Genomic DNA, 27,531 nt, shown 5'->3' with positions numbered 1-27,531 from the left:
GAGGAAGGTGTAGATGATCCTGAGGCTGCCAGGCTGGGAACTCCGGGTAAATGGGGTAAGTTAAGGCCACGACTCCAGAAGCAGAATGAAGGTGGGAAAACGGCTCAGGTCCCCCCAAAGCACAGCTTCACAGAAGCGAGTCGGTGCCTTTATTATGTCAGTTTCCTCTCTCTCCCAGTTGTATTTTTACCAAGCTACGTGAAGAACGAGGTGTGCATCCTGACTCTATTAATGGAAATTATGAGCCCCATGCATCATGTGCTCATTGCTGGTATTCTCCGGAGAGGTTAGCCTGTCTCGTGTAATTAACCTGCTGTTTAAAAATCCCTATTTACAAGTGAACTAATTTTACCTTGACACCTCACTTCTGAGAGCTGTCTTCAGTGCAGACGTTACACTGGCGATGAAGAACATTTTAAAACCGTCTCTTTCACAGAGGGAGCCCCTCTGCGGGAGGTGTTTTGCTTCCTTCAAACATTCTCTGGAACCCAGAAGTCATTTGACTTTTAAACAGCTTTTAGCGCTAATTATCTTCTCCCAGTGACTGCTGACACAGAACTGGTTTGAGCTGCCACGGGGAATTGACCAAGCTTCCAAATTTTCGGTGTTGGGAACGTATCCAGGCTTGAAAGACAATTCAAAGAAACAGTCTGTCCCGCCCAGAACCCGGCATTTTCTGACATTTTAATTTTGCCAACCTAGACGTGGCATAGGGTAGGCTTGCTGCATGAAACTGCCCTCCTTGCTGCGTCATGCTCCTCAAGGTGTGACACAGCAGACCCTTTAAATGTACACCCACAGGGAAGGGGGCCGTGGGGGGATGGCTTGCCAACTTCTTAGATTCCGAAATCTAAAACTCTAACTTTGTTTTATTGGGTCCGACGTGCTCAGGTATCGTGAGATGGTTTTTTACATGTTGCAGCCCTCATTTCGTTTTGCCTCTAAGATTTCTCTCTGTCCTTAAGAAAGTCAAAACTGTCCTTGCTTTGGTTAAAAGTTGTGCAGAAGATGCAAACAGTTTTATAGAGGAAAATCACATTCTTGGAAAAAGAAGATGTAGACAGATAAAAAGACAGAGAATGTGGAAAATGCATGCTTCCCTTCTTACTTGCTTTCTGGAAACTTAAATATCCCCTTACTGTGTTCAGCCCTTCCTTTCTCCTTTCGGGAACTCAGCCCTGATTTATTTCTCCCCAGTCTAGCATTGGCCTTTACCTAAACTCAGGAGAGTTTTCAAGGTCTGCTTTCATAAAGCCTCACAGTGCTGATAAAAATGTTTCCATATTATGTGACTAAGTAAAGAATGAGGAGGGAAGGATGATGAGACTGACTGGGATTTTAGATTTCTCTTAAAAAAATAAGAGAAAATGGCATGAAAATATCTCCTCTCCGCTAAATTTGGATCTTTGAGGGTGGTAAAACAAAAAAACAAAAAAAACAAAAAAAACAAAAAACAAAAAACACAGGCATCGTTATGAAGGCGCAGTTTGTTACATGTTGTTTTTGTTGTTCTATGATGTTGGAGCTCCTTTGGGAGACTTCATGATAAACTTTGGTCAAAAAATGTTAGCTCTGATAGGGATTTCCAAGATTATTCAAGCAGATGGTACCTAGAATCCCCATGATGTCTTCCTAAAATATTACCCTTGGTTAGCAAACGTTTATGTTCTCAGCAGTAGTGAGGTTTAACGGAGGGTTTGTGAACCTCGAACCTTCCCGTTATTCAGAGAGCAAGTATCTTTTCTCGGTTACTAAGGTGTAACGGCAGGTTCGCCACTTTGAAAATTTTAGACTAGAATTTCCCCCTATACTGATGAGATAATTCAACCTCTTCGGACACGGTGAAACATAATAAGAGGATTCTGGCCCTCGAGAAATGGAGGCTTTTGGGTCACCTGCGTGGCTCAGTTAAGAGTCCAACTTCGACTCGGGTCATGATCTCATGGTTTGTGAATTCGAGCCCCGCGTCGGGCTCAGAGCCTAGAGCCTGCTTCCGATTCTTTGTGTCCCTCCCTCTCTGCCCCTCCCCTGCTTGTGTTCTCTCTCTCTCTCTCTCTCTCTCTCTCTCTCTCTCTCTCAAAAATAAACATTAAAAAAATAATAAAATAACAAAATAATAAATGGAGGCTTTGGTGGAAAGTGGGTATGTGTCTCTGTGCCCGATGCCACCAGAGCATGAGACAGTGCCAGGGGGAGATGCCGAGGCCCAAAAGTGAGAGAAAAAGAACATCCAAAGCTTCTCCACCTAACTGAACTTTTCAAGGCCCAAACCATGTTAGAGCTATGATTGACTTAGAAAAGAAACTCATTAGTATCAGAGAAAACCCAATGCAAACTATTTTTTGAAAAAGTAAAAGTTAGGGGCCCCCAGGGAGCTCAGTGGGTTGAGCGTCCACCTCTTGATTTGGGCTCCAGTCATGATCTCAGGGTCATGGAATCGAGCCTCCCATCAGGCTTTACGTGCCTGCTTAAGATTCTCTCTCTCTCTGCTTCTGCCCCTTCTCCTCCACTCACACTCGCTCTCTCTCTAAAAGATAACTCATAATAAAGAATTTAATAACAATAAAATAAAATAATTTAAAAATAAAGTAAAAATTATTGTGTCTTAGCTAACAGGCCTCACAGGAGCTCGTACCATTTCTGAAAATGATAACATTTTTTTTCCATCTATACATATATTTTCCTAAGGAAAAGTTGAGGTCCAGTTTGTATATCTGATGACCTGAGCAATATTTACCGATAGCTTAAGATGCACTCAAAGGCCTTTCAAACACATTTTAAAATGAAATAAGGATCAGACTCTAGTTTCTGACTAAATTTGAATATTGACAAAGAATTCTATATTCACTGAGAATCTTACTGTTAATAAAACCATTTGTCATTGTGCTTTCTGAAGGAGTTTGAAGAATGTCTATTAATCATTCACATAAAACACATTAAGGGCTGACTATTAATAAAAAGGAAAAAACTCTATTACATCCCTGGAAAAAAATACCGACATTAATATTACTGTTCCTAGGAGTAGTTCTAATCCATTTGATAATAAAATGATGAGAAGGATTTTTGAATTATTTTTTATGATTCTCTAGTAGCTTTTATGTTGACAAATCTTTTATGATTTGTATTGGCAAGATTTACGAAGCCCATGCAAACTATACAAAAAAAAAAAAAAACGATTTACAACAGCAATACAGAAAGAAATCCATCTTGTCTGTAAGTTGCACCTCAGAATTATTTGGGCAAAATGCAAAGCAAAGAAAAGCAATTGCATTTCGCCGGACTCTTCAGATGCTATTTTACATTGCAATAAAATGGTCTCTTGGCTTTTGGAAAACTTAGGTCTGGACAGCTTCATCACTCACAGCAAGAGACTTTGAATCCTTGATTTCAATTCAAAGTCATGTAGATTACGTTTTTTTCAGGTTGCCATTGCTGGGTAAAACCTTATCTTGTTTATAATATGCTAAATTTTTGATGCTTGGATTGTTGGTTTTTTTAATTTTTCCATCTATATGTAAAACAAACCATATGATGGCATTAGAAGGGGAATGAATTATTTGCTACCACTGGGTGGGCAGAGATTTATCACTTTTTAAAAATTTGTTTGCTACTTAAATGTTAGCTCTGTTGGTTCAGGGTGTCCACACAGAAGGCAACACAAATGTCTCAGATGGTGCATCCTTCCAAAAAGAGCTGCTTTGGACTTACCTCATTTTGACTTATCTCTTAGAAGATAGTGATAGAAACATAGAAGATAAAAAACAGATTTTATATATATATATATATATATATATATATATATATATATATATATATATTACAAAGACATTGAGAAACTAAGAGAACAAAAGTAAAGAAATTAAAGACTCAAAGAATGAGTGAAAAAAAGTAATTTCAAAATAAATTACAGCAGGTGAGCACAATGATTTATTTCAAAGCCAAAAAAAAAAAAAACCTATTCAAAAATGAGATATTTTGAAAAGATAAATATTCATACGGTCAGTGTATTTAAGTCTGCTTGGGCTACCATAACAAACTATCATAGACTGGGTGGCTTAAAGCATAGAAATTTATTTTCTCACAGTTCTGGAGGCTCTCAGTCTAAGATCAAGGTTCTGGCCAGCTCACTTTCTGGCGAGGGCTCTCTTCCTGGCTGCCTCCTCCCTACGTCCTCATACGGCCTTTCTTTGTACACATTAGGTGGGACAGAGGGACCCTCTGATGTCTCTTCCTACAAGGACATTAATTCTGTTAGATCAGGGGCCCACTCTTTCAACCTCACGTAGCCTTAAGTACTTCCTTCAAGATCCTGTCTCCAAATACTGCAACACTGGGGGTTAGGGCTTCAACATAGGAATTTTGAAGGGACACAAACATTCTGTCCATTATTAACAGTCAGTAAGGACTCATCTTCGAGTTGAGTAAATAAGTTTTTTCCAAATGTAGCTCTCTGGTTTTCCATCACTGGGATCTAACGGTTTTTTTTTCTTCCAGACTCTCCTGTTTTCATTCCCTTTTCAAAGAGAAAATCTAGCAAATGGCAAGTGAGGTCTTCTTTAGCCATAGAGCCCTTAGCTGACCCATCCCAGAACTCTGAGTTTGCTTTCAAGATGACTCACAACACACCTTATTTGGCAAAGCCTGAGCTATGGCTCTGGTATCCCCCAAATTTATTTTTTCTTGTGTTGCCTAGAGATTTTGAGTACAGATTTTTGGGTCTATGAAACCAAAATGATCCACAACCCAGTAGTAAATATTTTTATAGGTCGATCTTTTTAATATGCCTATTTCAAGCATGATGTTCTGTTTCTGTAATAGATACAATGAAGGCCCCTGGTATGCTGACCGCACTAATTGACCAATGAATTTAGGGGAAAATGGAGATGAGAATCCCTTGCTGTCCCTGAGCCAGCTGGTATTTATGGGTGGGAGTTTATAATAAATTTCTATTTCTATTTCGCCTACCTAGGCTATGGCATTTTGTTATGGCACCCAAACAGACTTACACTAACTATATGGGAGGATTTATCTTTTTTAAATATATCATTTTTTAATAGATTGCCTTTGTAAAGCACTGGTATGATTTGAGCTTACAAAATGGAGCACACTCCATAGAACATTTCTTGGGAGGCACCTTCTACTTGCCCAATAGTTGTTGATTTCAAAGACTTTCACTGTATTAAAATGTGACTGCATTTTTGGCAATTTTACCTTTGAGAGTTCCAACTCTGCTATTGTTTTTAGCTCTTCACAAAACACAGAATCAAGGTGTCACAATATTATGAGTCTTGCCATCTGCTTGGAAGCTTTGTTTCTGATAGAAAGTCTACTTACAGCCTACCTACTAAAATAAAATCACATTTTCTCTGTAGAGCTGTGGAATTTTCCCTTTCATCCTGTTTATAAAGGCCTTCTATTCATTCATCTTACCTAACAGGAAAATAGATTCGATTGTTGACATCACTACAGTCAATGAACACTCAATAAATGTTGGATGAATGCATAGCTGGAGGAACAAAATTATTTGACTTTCACATCAAATAATCGATTTATAGAATTTTATTGCTGGAAGTATCATAACTCCCTTCGTCAAACTTCTTTCTCCGAGATGCCTTTGAAGAAATTATTTTCCTAAGCATTTATTAAAAGTAATAATAATAACCAACATTTGTTGAGTGTTTACTGTATGCCACCCACTGTTTTAGGTAACTTTCATAATGATCTCAGTTAATTTTAGAACAGCGATAATGTTGTAAAAGCATGTTCTGGAGCAGAAGTGGGTCTTCTTTACCTATTAATCCCTTCTCCAGCAATTTCCTTCATTAGGCAAAGGCCCTTTCAAAATTCTTCTCTCCCTAGGAGCCTCCCCCACACGCACTGGACAGGCACACGCACCTTGTCACCAGTTCCCAAGGAAACCTAATTGGAAAAGTAAAACATGCCATCTTTGTCAAAGAGAGTATTTTTAATGCTTCAACAATGAAAGAGGATGGAAGTAGGAGGTAAAGCAGACAGTTCCCGTTTAAAGCCAGTGCCCTTTTGTTGTGCATGCTCTGCCCCTGAGATTCTTCTACTGGCCTTTGAGCACTGGAAGCTGGCGTCTGGAAATAACCCACCTCCTACTTCAGTTCTTGCTAAAGTTAGCCTCAGGAAAGTTTATTGTTGTAAAGGGCTTCATCCGTCTTCTACAATGTCCCCTAGATATTCATTTTAGAAGTATCTAGTGCAAGATTAGCCACAGTTATGGGAATCGGGGGTGACATCGGGCGATGAAATGCACATAAAATCCCAAGCCCTCATTTTGGCCATCCGTGAGCTTGCTTGTCACTTCCTCCCATGTGAAGCCTGGGTGAAATTTCAGTACTTTCTCCTTGGGCAGAGATGCTGAAGCATAAGTCTTTCTTCTGCACCTGCATTTGAAGTCCTGGCATCCATTGATGTCAGCCTCACATTTCTTATTTATTTTTTTTATTTATTTATTTATTTATTTATTTATTTATTTATTTATTTATTTAAATTTTAATGTTTATTTATTTTTGAGAGAGAGAGACACAGACTGAGAGTGGGGGAGGGGCAAGAGAGAGAGGGAGACACAGAATCCAAAGCAGGCTCCAGGCTCTGAGCTATCACCGCAGAGCCCGATGCAAGGCTCACACTCACAAACTGCGAGATCATGACCTGAGCTGAACTCGGACGCTTAACCAACTGAGCCATCCAGGCGCCCCCATGTTTAAATTTGTACCTGGTACCTTGGAGGTCTCACCCACAGAGATAGAGGAGGGAGGAAGGCATCACAGTGGCCCCTCCTATCCACAGACTTCCAAATCTGCTCTGTATTTCCCCTTCAAGTTGCCCTGGATGCTATAACAAGAATGCCAGAGAATGGAAAGCTTAGAAACAACAGAAATGTGTTTCTGACAGTTCTGGAGGCTGAGAAGTCCAAGATCAAGTGACAGGTGATGGAATCCACTTCCTGGTTCATAAACGGCCATTTTATTTACAGTGTCCTCACATGGTGGAAAGGGCAAGCTAGCTCTCCAGGGGTTCCTTTCTAAGAACATTAATCCTCATTACCTCCCTAAGGCCCCACACTCTAATACCATCACAAAGAAGGGTAGGACTTCAACATGAATTTCAGAGGCACACAAACATTCAGTCCACAGCAGCCTCGGAGAACAGGAAGAGAATGCAACTGAGAACAGGTGTTTCTGATCACCTTTTCCAAGAAATGCAGCCCATCCAAACCACCAGAAATTAGTTCTAGGCTCAAGAAAATTAAGCAAAACTATGTCAGTTAAATGCTTATGTTTTCTATAGCTAGCATTTTTGGCTTAATAGGTCAAATTTATTACAAATAAAGCTGGTGTCATTGGGCATAAAGCACATTCATTTTTTATTTAGTAAACCTATTTTTTAGGAGTGAGGAAGGGAAGCAGTGTGAAATGGGGAAAGAAATTCTGGCTAGGAATGAAGTGGAAGGTCACTTGGGCCTGACTTCATCTTAGGGCCTTCATCCTTTAAATGCAGCGGGGGGGCGGGGGGGGGCGGTCTCCATGTACCAAGGCCCTTCAGCTCTGAACCTTGGGGGCTCCTTCTCTTGGGGCCTAGAGCTCCTATTCTACATGATTGCAGAGGTCTGTGGTTGTGGCTTGTCTTTCATGATCTATCAGTGTCCGTATAATGAACTGAATGACAAAACTTCTTGGTCAAGAAAGTGATCCCACGGCAAAGCATTGCAGGAGACAAAGAAGTTCTGCCTCAGAACGACATGGATTTTAAGGGCTGCTGGGTCCTAAAATGCAGTGAGGTGTACCGGGACTGGGTACCCATGTACTTATGGGTCCCATGTGGTATATGTTCTTTGGCTATCCCAGCATTTCCATTCATTTGCCTAAGGTCACATGGCTAGTTAGTCACAGAGATGAGATTAATGGCCAAAGGCGAAAGGATTAATGTGCATTAATCCCCAGGTCTCTACCAGGCACTGTGCATCCATCCTGCAGTTGCCTGAGAGTTCCTATCCACAGTCTATAAATGAATGCCTCCCACGTAGTCTAGACATTAACCTATGTTAGTACCTTTTTTAAAGCTTTGTTGAGTGTGATATTTTTAATATTCTTAATGCATCCACCCAACCTCACTTCTTAGGCTTAGCAAGTGTTTTTTTGGATCTCTATTCCTACTCTCAGCCCCTCTGGGTCCTATAAAAAGTTCCTAGCATGCATCACATTCTTTTGGTGAGCTTTGCCCCATTTGGTCATTCATGTGGGCATCCTTATGGCTGACCAACATGGAGATATAAACTCTTTTTTCTACAGTTATAAATTATAGAAACAGCAACAACAACAACAACTATTATTAAGGACCAGTCTTTTTAAGTAGAAATACAGATCACTTAAAATCTTTACTTTCACCCAACTTGACCATGGCCCAATGCTTTAGAGTAAATGAGTTATATTCCTCATGGCTATTTGAGTACCGGCCTTTTATTCTATCCAGCATCATGCCACACTGAAGGGGCTCCCCAGTGAAAAGAAATGGCACTCCCAAGTGCTGAAGTGCATTGTCCTTCTGTAGGGGAGAGGGAGAACTTCACTTCCAACCTGAATCAAACCCCAAATGAGCTGAAATCTAGGCAGATTTGGGCGATCCTCTGAGATTGCTCCTTGTGAACTGGAAATAAGATGTTATTAGCAATCAATAAAACTGAACTTGAAGATGGCCTATATTCAGATGCCTCCTGGGTTTTCATTTTAATTCTCTGATAGAAGAGATTGCATTAAAACGGACTCACCTTCACACTGAAATCTTGCACAGTGCCCTTCACAGGCAAGAATAAGAAATTGGGTTGCTCCCAGGAAATATTTTTGTGGCTGTGGAAGCAACCTCTGGGCTGGTGAATCCAGCTCAGACCCCTCCACTGGAGACCTGATGCCTTTTCTGGGGCAAACCATCCCTACCAGGCACAAGTAGAAATAATATAAGATACACATGCAAAGAAGCTAACTAGGTTCTCATGATAGTGGGCCACAAATGGAGAGGCTTTTGCTATTCTCCCACCCATTTGAAAAATAAAAATAAAAATAAAAATAAGTTGATTGCTCCAGAGACCTCCCAGTAGATACTAACTGACCTCTGGAAGTACTCTCTTCTACCTGTAAATATTCTGATGGCCAGACCCCCCCCAGGATCCAACCTTTAGTATTGATAAATAAATCACACAAGGTGATTGTCCACTTGTCACTTAGGATAACACACTCTCTCTCCCTCCCTCACGCACATACACACACACACACACACACACACACACACACATACACACACACACACACACACACACACACAAAGTTATCCGAATAATTCCATCCAACCACCGAGGACTTGTAGTTTTGAGTCTGCCCTACCTTGTTTTGCAAAGATTCAAGGCTGCTTGCAAAAAATACTTCTGAGGAAAAAGGATAAAATGATGAATTTTGAGACAGTTCAGCATAGGCTGTAAAGGAAAAAGGAAAGAATAGGATTGGAGCAAGCGAGACAGACCCCAGAGGTGTGTTTGGTAGGTGGAGGTTACAGATTTGGCTCTGAATTCCTCAGTGAAAAGCAAGGGGGAAAAAATAGTAATTTACCTGATTCACAGTATTTCTAAGATTCTTCAAAGATTCTCAAAAGAAGCATGACTTTTTCTAGTGCTGAGATGGGGAAGATATTTTTCTTCCTTGATTCCTCATAAAGAGGACATTGGATTAGTCAGGGTAAGGTTCCACTGTGAGCAACCGCAAACCCAAAACAATAGTGGCTTGAGTAAGATAGAATTTTCTGTCTGTCTCAAGTCAATATAGGCAGCCCAGGGCTAGAACAGCTAGCTCTCAAGGGACATCAGGAACTCAGATCCTTTTATATTTTTTCTCCATTTCATCATCCAAGATGACTCTTAAAGCTCTGCCCAAAATGTTCCCATTCCAGCCAGTGGGAAGGAGAAAGGAGTGATGAAGGACGCATCTGCAGCCTTTAAAGATACATCCCAAGGTTGCAGAGAATTCTTTCCATCACCTCCCATTGGCCAGAACCTAATCACATGGCCACACCTCATTGCAACAGAGGCTGTAAAGAGAGTCTTTGTTCTAGGTCTACGTGAAAGTGGGCTTTCTATCACTAAGGCAAATGGGCAGTATATTAGCTTGCTAGAGCTGCTCTAACAAACCATGGACTGGATGGCTTAAACAACAGAAATTTATTCCTCACAATTTGGATGCTGGAGGGCCAAGATCAAGGTGCTGGCAGCGTTGTTTTCCTCTGAGGCCTCTCTCCTTGACTTGCGGACGGCTGTCTTCACTGTGTTCTCACACGGTCTCTTCCTCTGTGCACACAAACCTCTGATGTATCTCTGTGTATCCTAATCTCCTCTTATAAGGACACGTTATAAGGACCCATCCTAATGGCTTCATTTTAACTTAAGGGCCCTTTCTCCAAACAGCCATATTCTGAGGTATTGAGGGTTAGGGAAGTTTAAACATGAATTTGGGGGAGGGCACAGTTCAGTCTGTTAACAGGCTCTTGCCACGTATTCTGCCGGCATCCTTGTAGCAGGATAAAGACTAAGTTCTCTGGAGCCATTTGTTCTGTGTCCTCAAAAATCCAAGCGTCCTTAAAACAGAGTTAGCAGGGCACATGGGTCGCTCAGTCGGTCAAGCGTCTGACTTCGGCTCAGGTCATGATCTCGCAGTTCAGGAGTTCAAGCCCGGGTCAGCTGGTTCATAAGTTCAAGCCCCACGTCGGGCTCCGTGCTGACAGCTCAGAGCCTGGAGCCTGCTTCGGATTCTGTGTCTCCCTCTCTGCCCCTACCCCACTCATGCTCTGTCTTTCTCTCTCAAAAATAAACATTAAAAAAAAATTTTTTTTAAACAAAACAAAAATAAACCCAGAGGGTCAGAGCCTACTGCACTAGCTCACAACCAAAGGCACTCGGTGAATACCTGCAAAGGATGGCCGTCACGACCCAAGAAATCACAGCAGGAGCAGAGACTGGACACCAGGATTCCTGGCTCCACAACCTGCTCTTCCCCCCAGGCTGCACTGGTCCCTTCGTGGTCTGACCACCAGCCCATATTACATGGGAGCTTAAAGTCGGGTGTTTTAGTCTCAGATTCTCCGTATCAGAAATTATAAAGCCCCAAAGCAATGATCGCTGCCCCTGCTTTCACACAATTCTAGGGCTTCTGCAAAGACCCCAGCACGTATCAAACTAGTTTCAGCCCTTATATCAAAAGTCATTTGAATTTTTTCTGGATCACTTTTCATTGTTCTGCTTTCTGTGGACACTCCACAGAAGCTTTATGAGGTTACGGTGGGTTGCTGCAAGGTCAAAGCCAAGATGCCATAGCTCTAGGAGAAATTGAAAACTTAGTGCACTGACTTCAGTGGCTTCTCCCCAGGACTGAGACTAATGAACGTGCCAGCAGCCCCAGCTTGGGCAAAGGCAAAACTGGCCCCAGACTTGGAAGGGTATTTTTTTTCCACTTTTCTAACCAGCTTGCAAGCTGTCACCCATTGAACCAGAGTGAGATTGCACTTGGCAGGAAGACAGTGAGAATTTTCCCCCAAAATATACTGACAGCCTCGCTCCCGGGACACCTCTCAAATCCACCCCAAGGTCCTCGGTTCCTATACTCTGTAGCAGGACCCATCCCCCAAGAGACTATCGATTCTGCATGAAGAGCACTGTTTGTTTGGCCTGAGATCCAAGCTCTTCTCCTTGCTCATTTCTGCCCTAGCAACGCCACCTCAAATGCAGCTTTTGGAAGCTGTACAATACAGCTAATTGTTTGCATTGGACAGTAGTGTGTTTAGAGCTTATGCATCTAAACAGACAATTATTTTCTGCTATTTGCTAGTGGCACTGCCTGCCTGGTGACTTTGGCAGATGGAGAAAGGAGCTAATCCGTAGGTTATAAGCAGAAGGGTTATTGATGAAATGTCACCATCTGTTGGTGTCATTAAAATGATATGAGTCATAAAGAGTTGCTTTTGTTTTTTTCTCAGAAAAAGGTTAGCTTAGAGTTTAGAGAGAAGCTGCTAGATTGCAGATGGCAGTGTGAGATGGGACTGGGGGGTGGGGAGTGTCAGTCCTGGAAGGGGGAGGAGCCTTGATGAACACATCACATCAGCTCGATGGGTCTTCTGGGAAGTGCTGGAATCCTCTGCCGGAATAAAACCACCCATCTGGTATGAGATGAGATACTTACTAGGAATGATGCAATGCTTCAACTGTCCCATGATCCCTCCCCATTTCTGAGACATCTACTGGGTGGGGAGGGGAAAGTCATTCATTTGGGTTCAACAAGAAAAATCATATCTGGGACAGAACAGTTAAAATGCACTTGTCTCCTAAATCCTCACTGGCCTCATCACAGAGAGATTATTCATGTATCCAGCTGACATCTTGGGAGGCTGGGGATCTCAATGGGGAATGATATTCTCTACATCTGCTGTATCTCCTGGGAGGACACAGAGTTGTCTCAGAAGAGGAATTAGAGACCGTATGCCCAAGATTCCATCAGGATGAAGAAAAGAAAGCAGTGGATGGACCCACATGAATTGCAAAGCAAAGGAATCAGCTTTTGGTCTTGTTGACTTTATCGACTCCCTTCTTGTCAATTTCATTGACTTCTCCAACATTTTTATTATTTATTTTCTTCTGCTTACTTTGGGTTTAACTTGCTCTCCTTTTTCTAGTTCCCTAACGTAGAAGCATAGATTGTTGTTTTTATCCTTCTTCTTTTCCAACGTCTTACATATAGCAAAGGGATGGAGAGCGTGGGAAGTATATTTAATGAGGATCCAGATGACCAAAACAAACTGTGCCAACTTCCCAATTCTTCCTTCTTACCTAATCCTCTTAATTCCCTCATATTTGCTGTTTATAAATTCTTTTACCCACTGCCAAGGACATATGCCCAAAGAGAAAGAGCCTGTTATTACCAACTTTTTTTCAGTATGGCTTAAGATTCCTTTTATATATTTTTTATGTAAATATATATATATATATATATTTTTTAATTTTAACTCTTGGAGAGAGAGGTGGGTGATTGTATACACCACTACAAATCCTTTTGGCAGTACTAGGGTTTAAATTAGAAATAAACATAACATCGCAATGTGTTGGGCCACATGCCCAGCCCTGCGTCTGGGTGAGTCCTTTTCCCCGATGCAACTGGCCCGAGCCTGCCAGCTCCTAGGGAGAGGGCTGCTGAGGGGTCAGTGCTGCTGCTGGAAATAGTGCACACTGCTGGAAGCAAGAGCCACGGGGGGCAGGAGCTTCACGAAGCCTGTGCGGGTTATTTATATGGTCTCAAAAGGAAGCATCCGTGGAAAAGTTCCTGTTGATATTTTTAGATCTGATGCTTGATCGTCCTGCTGCACTTTTATTTTTAAACAAGCAGGGAAGGGAGTGATTAATACTGTCTGCAGTGCTGTTTTGAAGGCTCGGAGGGCCCATCTGACAGGCTGATGGTCAGCCTGCCAGGCCCGGAGCCACCTTCTGTCTCTTCTAGCTCTGGGACGTCAGAAGCTGCTGACTTCAGCAGGTGGCACATAAAACCTTGGCCACTTGCTGCCAAGTCAGAAACTCTGAAGTTGAGCCCTGACTCTGAGGTCCTGTGCAGCTGACACTCACGGGTTCAGTGTCTTACTCTACTCCCATAGTCTGTTTCTCTGAGAATGGGACATATGTTTGTATAATAAGCCTTTGGCTGGAAGTAAAATGGTTTAGAATTTAACAAGATAATTGTGCAGATTAAAAATTCACCACCACACAGTAATCCATGAGCTTGACTATTCCAGGGCCTGAGAAGGGAGTTGAGTATTGTTACTGAATTGTTTCTACGGTTACTTTCATTTGCCTGCTCAAAATCACCGCTCTAAAAATACATAAATTTATTTGTTAGTGAAAAAGATATATGTGTGTAATTTTTGTTTAATTTTTAATTTAAAAAAATCCTTCCCAAGGATTCCCATAATGAAACCTATAGCTTTGTCTTCAGGGAGAAGGGAAAGAGGAGAAGGTGGGCATTGGGGGTCTTTTGCTCTACAGATACGGTTTCTCGTACAAAGTTCATGGATCGTAGATGTCACCCACTGCAGTTGAATGATCAGTTCACTTAAGTGAGAAGCTGAGGAGCGTTCAGGGAGAGAAAAGGAAGTTTCTAAGTTCCCATGGCTGTGCAATGTATTGTTTGTTTGTCCCTGGGCTCTTGTGGCCTGTGGACGTTGTCGTCTTTTTTATTTGTTTCTTCTTTCATGTCCGTTTTTCTACAACAGACCACAGAGACGGGTGAAGAGGAGGACCAGCCTCTCAGCCTGGCCTGGCCTACCAACCCCCGCAAGCAAGTCACATTCCTAATTGTTTTACCCATAGTGTTTCCTCTCTGGATCACCTTGCCTGACGTCCGCAAACCTGTGAGTAAAGCACCGTTTGTTTCACCAACTCCTTGTGAAAAGCACGGTACATAGCAGTGTGATAGTCTGCTTTTATTTGCCTTATAAGGGAAAGGAGGGGTGACATATATACACGTGTATGCTTATATATGTCTAAAATTTCTCCAGACAGAGGCACATAAGAGTGATTGCTCAAGTTATCGAATTTATGTAACAAACCACCCTAAAACTTAGGGGTTTATTCTGCTTGTGGATCCTGCAGACCAGGAGTTCAAATAGGGTGCACTGGAGATGGCATGTCTCTGCTCCACGTTCGGGGCTTCAGATGGGAAGACTTGAATGGCTGTGGGATGGACTCATCTGGAAGTTTCTTCGCTGATGTTTCTGGTCCCTAGGCAGAGAGGATTCAAGGGCTGGGCTCAGCTGCAGTGGTCTATGGGAGAACCTAAATGTGGCTTCTCCACGTGACTTGGGCTTCTTCACACCATGGTGACCTCGGGATAGTCAGATGTGTTAGATGAGAGATCAGGGCTCCAAGAAGGATTGTCCCAACAGCAGAAAGCAGAAGCTGTGTGGTCTCTGATGACCTAGTCTCAGAAGTCACAGAGAGTCATTCCTACTATATTCTACGGGTCAAAGCAGTCATTGATTGTGTTGGTTGAAGGGGAGGAGACAAAATGTTTACTTAGAATATATCATTGTCATAGAGCGTTATGACACCCTTGGTGGGAGGAGTGTCAGAGAATCTGCAGCCATGTTTTAAAACCACTGTAGTGATTTGTCTCTGAGAGGAGGAAATGAAGGTTCGAGGCAGGAGGGGAACTCACCTTTTGTTGAGTGTGTGCATGGATTATTCATTCAGTTCAAAAATAATTTGAACAAATGCATTCATGTTGCATAAATGCCAACATGTCTGATCTTCTCCATCCTGTATTGTTATCATTACTGCAATATTATTTTCTACCGTTATTATGTGCCAGGTGTATTGAACACAATACCATCTTATGATCAGCAAAATACAATCTAAATGTAGATCAAATCAGAAAGAGAGTTCTCCTACTATTAAATTGGATTCTTGGGCCAGGGCCCCAAAGGGTAAAGGAACTAAATGATAAGAAGTAGCTGTGCTTTTTTTTTTCTAGAGAGAGAGTGAGCAGAGGAGAGGGGCTGGGGGAGAGAGAGGGAGAGAGAGAGAGAGAGAGAGAATCTTAAGCAGGCTCCATGCCCAGTGTGAGCCTGACGCTGGCCTCAATCCCCCCAACCCTGGGATCATGACCTGAGCTGAAATCAAGAGTCAGACGCTCAGCTGACTGAGCCACCCGGGCACCCGAAGAAGTAGCTATACTTTTTATTACGGCCGTACACACGTCATTCAACAAAGGTATGTGCCTACTATGTATCAGACACTGCCCTAGGTATTTCAATAAGCTATATTGTGGAATCTCAGGAAACAGCTAGTGTAGGAAGGTGTGTATACACACACACACACACACACACACTTATTTGTTAATTTTATTTATATTTATTGTATATAATATTACATATTACTGGCATAAGTAGAAAGAATCTGGGGCACTAAGAAGTTAACTAACTCATGCCTAAACACTTCCTAGCAGATGGAGCTGAGATTCAGACCCAGGTCTGTGTGACCACACAGCCTGGGGTCCCCCTCATATTTCATGATACCAGAAAGTGGAAATCTGAGAACATCATTTCTGAAAGCACTTAGAATAGGATGGTGTGGTAACGTACAGCACAGTGGAGCGTTAAGTCTTAAGAGCCCCACGGTGATCCCACTTTCCGCACTTGAAAAAGACAGAACAAAAATCCTGTCCCATTGGCCTGGCCTATAAATAATCCAGCCCAGGAGAGAGCCAGTGTCTTATCAAGGACAGGCCAGGAAAGGACCCCCTCATGGAAGGACTCCCAACATTAGAGGCTTTCCCAGTAAAGGATGCATGTAATAGGTGTGGCTTACTGAAAGCAATATTTAGGTTTCTTTATTTGCAACACGAGTGTAGAACATCTGCTCTGTGCAGAGGCTCGGATCCTGGAAACCTACGGCCAAATAGCTAGAATGTGTGGAGTTTCTTCTTGGCTCCCATCACATTGACATTTCCAAGATGTGTGTGCTCACATGTGCTCTCTTGCACTCTCTCCCTCTCCCTCTCTCTCTCTCTCTCTCTCTCTCTCTCTCTCTCTCTCTTTCTCTTTCTCTTTCCATTGCTCTGTTGTTTGGGCCAGTGCTCTTGCACGGCCCCAGGGAGGAAAATCAGAGAGACAGACACAGTTTCCTAAATGCTCTCCTTTGTACGTCTAGTATGGTGTGACCCCAAGCAGAGGGGGCTGGCTGGCTGCTAAGGGAGCGTCAGCACACAAGCACTGGAGCAGTCAGGGAAGCGTGCAGGCATGGGAGGAAGGTGCCAGCCATCAAGGCCTGGGCTCTCGGGTTGGGTGGGACTCCTAGAGCAAGGGCTGGCAAAATGGCCATCCTCTCTGTGATCAGAGCTCAAAGGACAAGGAAGCGGTTAGAGAAGATCAGAGCTCTGAACCAGCGACTCCTGGAAAACACACAGGACCCCACCATGGCAGTAGTTACCTGGATGACAACTTCTTTGGCTGATGCTATAATCCTGTTGGGTGCAAAGCAGGAAGATGCAGCTGTACGTGATGCTTTCCTTTGTACGACCATGGACCGTTCGTTCACTGCGCACACGCCTTGAAAGCCAGCCTCTGGGGCCCAATAGCCAATGGGGCTTTTGCTCCTTGCAACCTCAAGCGCCATCCCCGGGATGGACCGGACTTTTTCCTCATTTTCTACATATGCTGTGTGCTTTCCCAAGCAAAAATGTGACTCTGAGGTGGAGCATTTGGGTGTTTTTAAATTTCCTCAGCAAATATTTATTGAGTTAGTATTGTATGCCAAGCATCAAGCTTGTGCCCTAAGAGATAAAAAGACACAGAATTCATAATTCCTATGTTTAAGGACTTCTAAACTAAGTAGCAGAAACAAGGCATATAACTACAGAGGACAAATGCACAGCTCTATCAGCGACAGGAGCTAGATTCAAACTGGAGTCTCCTGACTTAATATTGTTCTCATTCTACCATACTGACTACAGTGGGGTTTTTTTCCCCACATACCTCATGAGATACACAAGCTTGGGGAAGTCACGTCTCAACTTTGGACCTCACTTCTCCTCCTCTGTGAAATAAAAGGGTGGAAGATCTCTAGATTCTCTGCCAACCATGACATTCTGTGATTAAGGAAAGCGTAAAGATATAACCATCAATACAGTATTATAAATTTTGTTTAATGTTTATTTTTGAGAGAGAGACAGAGTGCAAGCAGGGAACAAGCAGAGAGAGAGACACACAGAACCTAAAGCAGATTCCAAACTCTGAGCTGTCAGTACAGAACCAGATGTGGGGTTCGAACTTGTGAACCACGAGATCATGACCTGAGCCAGAGTCGGACGCTTAACTTACTGAGCCCCCCTAGGCACCACCAGTGTTGCAAATTTAAGGGGACCATACATCCCAGTTTGCCCAGAATTGTTCCTTTAATCCCCAAGCCGGCTGGTTTAGAAGATGAATTATATGGTCATCCTTTGCATCTACGAAATACCAAATCAAAGAAACCATGCCAGTTGATACAAAAGCCAGGAAGTAGCTTCTTGATCATGCTTAGCACAGAAGAGTTTCATTAAGTTTGATCTTGATCTTGTATCAGTTAGCAACTGCTGTGTAACACACCACCCCAAAACTTAATGGCTTAAAAAAATAAGCAGTTTTTTAGTCCAGAATTCTGAGAACTGACCATTTGTTCTGAGCTCAACTGGACAGTCCTACTCACTTATATGACTCAGGGCTTGTTGGTATAGGAGTATCTCAGCTACAAAATCTCATCTCTGCACTACATGGTATCTTATCTTTAAGTAAGCTAACCAGAGCTGATTCACATGATGGCCAAGTTCCAAGGGCAGCAAGAATGAAAGCTGCAAAGTTCTCTTGAGATCTAGTTTGGAATCTGCATGCTGTCATTTCTGTCACATTTTTTGGTCAGAGAAAATCAAGGCCAGCCCAGATTCAGAGGATGGGAAGATAGACCTCACCTCTTTTTTTTTTTTTTCTTTTTTTTTAGTTTATTTATTTTGAGACAGGGAGAGTGGGGGAGGGGCAGAGAAGAGAGGGAGACAGAGAGGGAAAGAATCCCAAGCAGACTCCACGCCTTCAGTGCAGAACCCGATGCGGGGCTCGAACTCACGAACCATGAGATAATGACCTGAGCCGAAATTAGGAGTTGGACGCTTAACCAACTGAGCCACCCAGGCACCCCGAGACCTCACCTCTTGAAAAGAGTTGTAAAGTGTCATGGCCACCTATGCAGTCTACCACAGTCCTCATGCACTGCCACAAGGGCCTCTTGACAAGATATCGAGGGAGAGGAAAAAGAGAGGAGAAAATGATTAGTTAATAAACATTTGCTACTCCAGAGGGCCCTGTCGGCTCTGTCTCCTCAGTTTTTTTTGTTGTTGTTTTTTTAATTTTTTTTTAACGTTTATTTATTTTTGAGACAGAGAGAGACAGAGCATGAATGGGGAGGGTCAGGGAGAGGGAGACACAGAATCCGAAACAGGCTCCAGGCTCTGAGCTATCAGCACAGAGCCTGACGCGGGGCTTGAACTCACGAACCGTGAGATCATGACCTGAGCCGAAATCCGCGGCTTAACCGACTGAGCCACCCAGGCGCCCCTCCTCCGTAGTTTTTGAATTACCCGTGGAGATGAACATTCCAAACCTTGACAGTAATTACAAGGAAAACATGATTTTTTAGTATACATCCAGTTTCAGGGTAAACGGTCCTCCCACTTGTTTACTTGTTTTTATTTCCACCTCATTTATATGCAAATTATATGATAGTGTTTGTTGGATTATACACACTCCCAGCTCAGATTAATTCACTGTTATAGTCTTCTTAAAATAATGGCTGTGTTTTAAAAGTAAAAGAACTAAAATATAAATCTTGAGTAACAGATCTTTGATAAAAATTGAAAATAACAAAGGAAATAAAGACCCCAAAAGTTATATTCTCTCATGACCTAGGACGGGCATTCTTACAAAACAGGAATGGATCTAAATAAGGTATCAAAACATGACTCATTAGAACTGGGAAGGTACCAAGAAGTCAGCTATATCTTTGCAATTTATGTCATTCATTGATTCATTCACCAAGTATTTATTGTGTCTGCTGTGCACCATGCACATTTCTAGCAAGAATGAAGTGTTTGAGACCCAGAGAGGTTTAGCAACTTGTCCAAGCACATCCAGCAAGTAAGAAGCAAAGTCAAGACTCCCCGCCAGGTCTCAGCTGTGACTTTCACCTCTCTGACTTTCAGTCTCCTCATCTCTTAAAAACCAAAATGAGAATAAGCTTATCCTATAACAACTACCATGATTATCTGAGCACTTATTATGTGCCAGGCACTTTTGTAGACACTTTATGGGCACGAAGACCTGAGGACAACTAGATATTTTTTATTCCTCCCATTTTACAGATGAAAACCCCTGAGGCTTTGAAGATGAAATAATTTGTCTCAGGTCACATCACTGGTAATAGGTGAGCAAGAATTTGAATACTGGCCGTATTAATTAGAGAACACACTTTTAATCTTCAATAGGATTATCTGGGGGACTTTTGTTAGATATGTATGTCCCAAAACCTTGCACAGAATAGATGCTAAGTGAGTATTTGTTGAATTTAAATCAGTAAGGATATGGCCAATTTGTGCAATCAGCTAATGTCCAGAAATGTTTTTCAAGCCAAGAAAGTATCACACTGATGTACTAAAAGCTTCTAATGAGAACATTAGCTGTCAATTAGACACATAAACCATTACATTGGGAACAAAATGGCCGGCACATGGACACAATTTGCTTTTTGCTAATTAGTATGAGGTTCATCCCAGCAGATGTTAGGATGAACCACCATTCCTAACCAAAAATTGACATGTCAGACCTTGGCTTCAAAGGCTATTTTCTTTCTTCCAGTGAGACTGGTAACTAAATAATTGCACAAGTGCTACCAGGCAGTGATGTCTGGAATGAGACCATTGAGTCCAAATAAGGGGAGTGGATCAGAAAAAATAAAAGAAGAAGGAATTACCTGGGCTGTGAGATTGGAAATTATAAGGTAGCTTGACAGTTGGGAAACACTTAACCAGACTGCTGGTGCATGAAAGGGTTGAAGCTTCCAAATCAGAGACAATATGGGAGGCTGGGTGAGGCAGATGGCCATACAGCTGGAATGCTAGTCTATATCTCCCTGAAGCTCTTTATATTTTCTGACATTCAGAGCACACGCTAGTATTATGATGATCGTCATCATGTCTATAGCTGGGAATATTTTGAGCGTTATTGGCCTTATTTTTCTTCAAGAACAAGTTGGTATAACCTACATATTGGGAAGGCATGCTATAGTCAGACAGACTAGGCTTGAACTTCAGGTCTATTTCAAGATTTGCATACAGAGTAGGTACCTGGCCTTTACCTACCCCTAGTTTATGATGAAGACATGGAAACTTACAAATAAAAACTATTTTTAATTTATTTTCAGTGAGCCCCTAATAAAACACTAGGTACATATAGATGTCCATTAATTACAAATTGGCCTCTTGGGGCGCCTGGGTGGCGCAGTCGGTTAAGCGTCCGACTTCAGCCAGGTCACGATCTTGCGGTCCGTGAGTTCGAGCCCCGCATCAGGCTCTGGGCTGATGGCTCGGAGCCTGGAGCCTGTTTCCGATTCTGTGTCTCCCTCTCTCTCTGCCCCTCCCCCATTCATGCTCTGTCTCTCTCTGTCCCAAAAATAAATTAAAAAAAAAAATTAAAAAAAAAAAAAAACAAATTGGCCTCTTGATCAAGGACCATAAGCATCAAATTTTAAATGAGAAAGGTTTTCTTTAGTATGTTGGTTTGAACCTAATTCCTTTACCTCCTTAGTCTGGTTCCTTAGCTGCTACCTTTTGACTAGGAATGTTCTATGGTTCAGGGATGATATTTCTCAGATGAGAAGTATGTTCAAATAATTTGATTCTAACTTGTGACATTACATCAAATGAACAGACATGCAAAGGTATAATAAATAAAATAATAATTACATACTTAATAAATGAGATAGCATAAAAAGTGAGCAATCTGTGAAATGAGGACTCTCCCAAGATCTCCTGTACATATACCATAAAGTATGGAGATGATGGGGTGCCTGGGTGGCTCAGTCAGTTAAGTGTCCAACTTCGGCTTAGATCATGATCTCATGGTTTATGAGATCGAGCCCCACGTCGGGCTCTTCACTCTCAGTGTGGAGCCTTGCTCTGATCCTCTGTCTCCCTCTTTCTCTGCCTCTCTCTCTCTCCCTCTCTCTCTCTCTCTCTGTCTCTATCAAAAATAAATAAACATTTTTTTTAAGTATGGAGATTGTACTCCATTGCCTTATAGGATGTCCAGAATCAAGCTCACAGACTGGCTTCTGCTCCAATCACATGGGTGGCCCAACACCACAAGAAAAGCCCTGTCCTTCCCTGTGACAGAGCCTGACCCTAGGAGCTGAAACCACCATCTCAGGATACTAGTACAGTGACTTGTGACCAGAAGAAAAGAACAGGAACTCCAAGCAGCTAAACTCTGTGGCTGGGAAAACTGATTTCTTAGCACTGGCAATTCCGAGGCTCGGCGAGTCTGGCCTCCAAAACCCAGCTGAATGCTCAGCTTTAAAGGAATTTGCTCTCAGAAGAGTATGTCTCAACCTCCATTTTGAAAAATTGATGACTTTTCTTTCCATAACCCATTAAGGTGCTCAGGTCCCCAGAAAGGGCCTGAGTCTTTAGCCAAAATGTTTTCCTTCTAACACAGGGAAGGGGTGAGGGGCCACAGCTCAATTTAATCAAGCCCACTGGTCTTCCAGACACTGAAACTAGCAGATAGCCCCAAAAAGGCAGCAGTCATTAAGAGAAAGAAATGGTTGTCATGAAATTTAACAGAACAGTATGAATGATAATAAAAACATACATTGAAAACTTGCAGTTAGTAAAGAGAACATAAGCCTCTTTGGGGGCAATAGAGACTATGTCCATTATTATTATAGATCTTCGAGAGATTACTATGTACAAGTTTATCTTTTCCTTTTAATAAAGCTCTTAAAAGCCATGGCAGAAAGTATTCTATGTGACTGCCCAAGGTCAGCCCTTTAGACAATTGAGATAGCTTTCTTCCACGTCAACTCCAGGATTCACTTCTCTGGACAAAATTGGATGGCATTATCAAAGCAAAAAAATGAGATTGTTTCTCAAAGTGGAAAGCTTTGAAATAAAACACGTTTGGCAGTAATAGGTGAGAGACTGAGCGCATTCTGCTATCTGAGCGTGTTTTAAAGGGCCCCAGTTTTGCAAGAAAAAAGCCATCAACAAAACTCCCCTACAATCCAGTGTAAACCTTGATCTCCCTGTAGTGGGATTAGGTTACAAAAAAAAAAAAACTGCATTTTGAGTATCTGATTTTGGTTAATATTTTAAGAAAACTAAAAATGCTCACTCTGAGCACTGAGTAATGTACAGAATTGGTGAATCACTATATTGCATTATATTATACACCTGAAACTAATATAATACTGTGTGTTAATTACACTCGAATTTAAAATATAAAAATAAAAAGTGCTCACACTCTAAGCCTGAGATTGCACAAAGGCCTGTGAACAAAGAAGAAAAGGACATAGTACAGTCAGGGGTGGAAAACAGGAGGGAAAATGTCCCGGGAGCATCTACTCTGCCAGCCCTGTGGACAGCAGTGTGCTGGGCCTCTATTACTCCAGTCTGTAAGAGTGGTTCAAATATCCTGGAGGGTGACTGTCATCAAGAATGTATAGAAACTATGATGATGGCTTCCTCTCTGTGGCTTTTCCCAGTAATTCATGGGACTGTAAGAGGAACCTGTTTTAGAATCTCTGGATCCTTCTTGTTAACAGCAATTAGTCACGTAGGTTTTCTGGCAAATGGATTGCTAGGATACATGGGGTGAAGTAATACCAACTGGTGGATTCTGATGAACTTGAGCAGAAGACAGAAAAGGGAGCAGGAGAGAAAGGAAGGCTATGGGGTAGTCAAGAGATTGAGGGCAAGACTAAAACCAGGCCACGGAAAGGGCAGGGGTGGGGGGCATCTGAGCAGCCAGCAGCAGGAACAGACATTCTTTTCGAGAGACGTCCATCTCAGGCACTAGCTTGCTGATGATTTGGCTCCAAACAACATTCCTCAGAGAGAATCTTCGTGTCCCGGCCTAAACGCTGGGAGGGAGGGCCTTTTGATTGCGAAGCCTGTGAAGATGGGAGGGAATGAGGGAGGAGTAGCTGGCATTGGTGGTCTTAGCTTTAGTCTGCCAGATCCACCTCACTGCATGGCACTGACACTCTCGCCTCTTCCTGGTTCTCTTTCAGTCATCAAGGAAGTTCTTTCCCATCACATTCTTCGGCTCCATCACCTGGATTGCTGTATTCTCTTACTTGATGGTGTGGTGGGCACACCAGGTAAGACCTTAATCGTAACACTCATCCACCTGGTTCTTCTCGTGGTTGCCAAATGGTTAATCAGTGTGTTTGCTTTTGGAAAGTGTCAGAATCGTACTGTGTCTGACAAGGTACATATTCCAGGACTAAAAGAATTTTACTCCACTCACCTTTCCCATCCCTCCTGGCCTTTTCCTGTAGCATGGAGTCAAATCAGCAGAACCCTGGACAGCCGTGTGGAAGACGGCACCCTATCTCTTCTTGCCCCCTGCAACCTGAATCCAGGCTTACCCAGGTCTGGGAGGAATGTCAGGTTTTGCCTGACTCCGTGATGCTTACTTCCTCTTGGGCAGCCACTCACCTCGTGCTCTCACCAGCCTTTCCGATTGGCTGTAGGAACAGAACTGGAGACAAAATGGTCTCTTCCTTGAACCTCTGTTCACTATAATGATGATGCATTTTGCTTTTACCACTTTTAACCCCGTACCAGTTATAGTGCCCATCACAAGAATAAACGCTCAGGAATTGTTTGTTGTCACACACATCTGAAAGAATGAAATGCAAAAGTTTTACATTCTCAGAGATGACAGTGGTAAACGTTGATTGAACGTGTACCAGATGCTGGATAATTCACATCCCTTCATCCTTGTGACTTGACAGTCACCCTGTACATAGGCACAAATCCTATCAAGGAGATGCTATTATTATCCACATTTGTAGATCAAGGAGTTACGCTTAGAGCTAATAAGAAAACAGCTCGGGATCATATAGGTAGTAAATAGCAGAACTGAGATTATAACCCAGGGCTCTGACACTCCAGAACTCATGCTTTTAATCTCTATTATAAACTACACAAATTTCAAACTTCCCACTTGTATTCTTTGTTTAATACAGTCTTAAAATTATTATACTTGTTAGCATAAATAAAATATAGCAATTTGAAATAAGGAAACGTGAGAACATACATGGATATATCAAAAATGGTGCTAAAATAATTGTTCTTTGATATGCCAGAATAAATGAGCTTAGACCTTTACCTCACACCGTACTCAAAAGTTAACTCAAAGCGGATCATCGTTCTATGTGCAAGTGCCAAAACTATCAAATGTCTAGAAGAAAGCAGAAAATCTACATGACCATGGGTTAGACAAAGAGTTCTGTGATATAATGCTCAAACATCCATAAAAGAAAAATCTAGTTAGTTAGACTTCATCAAAAGTAAAATTTATGCTTTTCAGAAAATACCACTTAAGTAATTAAAAGACAAACCCCAGACAGAGAGAAAATATTTACAAATTATATACATCTGATAAAGCACTTGTATCCAGGATATATAAAAATCTCTTAAAGCTCCATAATAGAAAGTCAGGGGGCATCTGGCTGGCTCATTGGCAGAGCATACAACTCTTGATCTCAGGGTCATGAGTTCAAGCCCCACATTGGGCATGGAGCCTACTAAAAAAAAAAAAGAAAGAAAAGAAAGAAAGGCAAGCATCTACAGGCATCCTAATGTTTAAGATGGTCAAAACATTTGAAAGATATTTCATCAAAGAAGATATGCAAATGGTAATAAGCATAAGAAAACATGCTCGACATCATTATTCATTAGGGAAATGCAAATCAACACCACAAGGAGATGCCGCTTTACTCTCACCTAGGGTAGACATAATCAAAGAGACAGATAATAACAAGTATTGGAGATGATGTATAGAAATTGGGACCCTTATATATTGATGGCAAGAATGTAAAATAATGCAGCCACTTTAGAAAACAGTTTGACAGGCCACAAAATGTTACACATACAGTCATCATATGATCCAGTGGTTTCACTCCCTCTGTACCCAAGAGAAATGAAAACATCTACACAAAAATCTACATACACGTTTACAACAGCATTATTCATAATTGCCAAAAAGTGGAAACAACCCAAATGTCCATCAACTGATGAACGAATACAAAAAATGTGGCCTATCCACACAATAGAACACTATTCCACAATAAAAAGGGATGAGGCACTAATACGTGCCACATGTGAATGAACCTCTAAAATATTACGCTAAATGAAAAACGATGGTCACAAAAGAGCACGTGTTGTATAATTCCATTTATATGATAATGTATGAAAAGATCATATGTTGCATAATTCCATTTATATGAAATAGGCAAATCTATAGAGACAGAAAGTAGTTAATGGTGGCCTAGGGTTGGGGAGGTTGGAGGGAAATGGGTACGCTAATGGGTACGGGGTTTCTTCCTGGGATGATGAAAAAGTTCTAATTTTAAATTATGGTGATAGCTATTCAAGTCTATAAATATACTAGGATATTGAATACACACTTTAAGTAGATGAGTTTTAAGTTATGTGAATTATATCTCAATAGAGTTATCTAGAAATAAACACAAGATACCACTTCACAATCATTAGGATGGCTATAATTAAAAACACAGACATATGTTGATGAGGACGTGGAGAAATAGGACTTCCAACTCCCGCTATCAGCACAGAGCTTGCTTGGGATTCTCTCCCTCTCTCTACCCCTCCCCCACTCGCATCTGCACTCTCTCTCAAAATAAATAAATAAACTTAAAAAAAACTCACAGAACTATTCTTAAAGGGTGAGTTTTACTGAATGTAAAATTAGACTTTACTATATGTAAATTACACCTTAATTTAAAAAAAAAAAAGTACATACAACATCATTGAAAAAAAGGTGCTGGAAATGTCAGCTAATATACCCACTATTATTCCTACAAGATATTTTATATTATTCCTACCCTAGTTATTTTATGATGTTTGACTTCAGATTATTCTTCCAGGATATTTCCAAAACATTGTTGATCCTCAGAGAAGTTCTACGTGGCCCAAAGTCATGATTTTCCACATTCTTTGAAAGTCATTTGCCACCAAAACTGCATAGAAATCTTTGTAGAAGATGAGCCTCAGCCTCCAGATTTCCAGGCTAGAAGGACTCTTTGCCATTTATAACATGTAATGGCTTTTCATTCTGTAACTATTTTCATTCTTTAATGTACTCATAAAAGAGTGGTTTTTATTTTCTCTTGTTTTCTAGATATTTCATCTTTTTCTAACTTTTTAATGATTATCTTAATTCCATACTCTTGCTTCCTTTTCATTCTTGTAGAAAAATGCAAACACAATGCCTAGAATAGCATTACCCAAAGGGCCCAGAAATATAAAGTGCATAAAGAGAAACCTTACTTTCTAGTAATGAATGAGAAGTTTCTCTGTCTTTTCTCCTATAGAAATGCTTTTCTCTTTTAAGACATCCAGACATCTGATCAAAATAGCACATTCTGTTCTAAGAAGTTTGGCTCTAATTCTGCTGTTTGTACAGAATTTTTTGAGCTATAAAAGCCATAAAGATAACAAATACACCATTTGGTGCTCAACTATTTTGTTATCCACAGCCTTACCAACAATAAATGCTATTTAATATCTTTATTTAGCTACTGTTTGGCCAAAAATAAATGCCCCTTACATTAAATGCTTTATGTATATTTCCCCTTAGTTTTCATTACTTTTT

General features: G+C 41.6%; 1 protein-coding gene across 7 annotated transcripts in view; it reads left to right on the top strand.

Annotated features, from left to right (window-relative positions):
• The window catches only part of SLC24A2 (solute carrier family 24 member 2), a 251,515-nt gene that overhangs the window by 207,197 nt on the left and 16,787 nt on the right, over window positions 1-27,531 (top strand). For all 7 annotated transcript variants that reach the window (XM_023242351.2, XM_023242348.2, XM_023242350.2 and 4 more), the window contains 2 exons: window positions 14,317-14,454; window positions 23,918-24,007. In XM_023242351.2, coding sequence (XP_023098119.1) covers window positions 14,317-14,454; window positions 23,918-24,007 — 228 coding nt within the window. The remainder of the gene's footprint in view (window positions 1-14,316; window positions 14,455-23,917; window positions 24,008-27,531) is intronic.

The sequence above is a fragment of the Felis catus genome, chromosome D4 (genome assembly GCF_018350175.1).
Source record: "Felis catus isolate Fca126 chromosome D4, F.catus_Fca126_mat1.0, whole genome shotgun sequence".
NCBI classification, from domain to species: Eukaryota; Metazoa; Chordata; class Mammalia; order Carnivora; family Felidae; genus Felis; species Felis catus.
The sequence above is the reverse complement of the archived record's forward strand: the minus strand, read 5'-3'. Positions and strand labels throughout refer to the sequence as shown.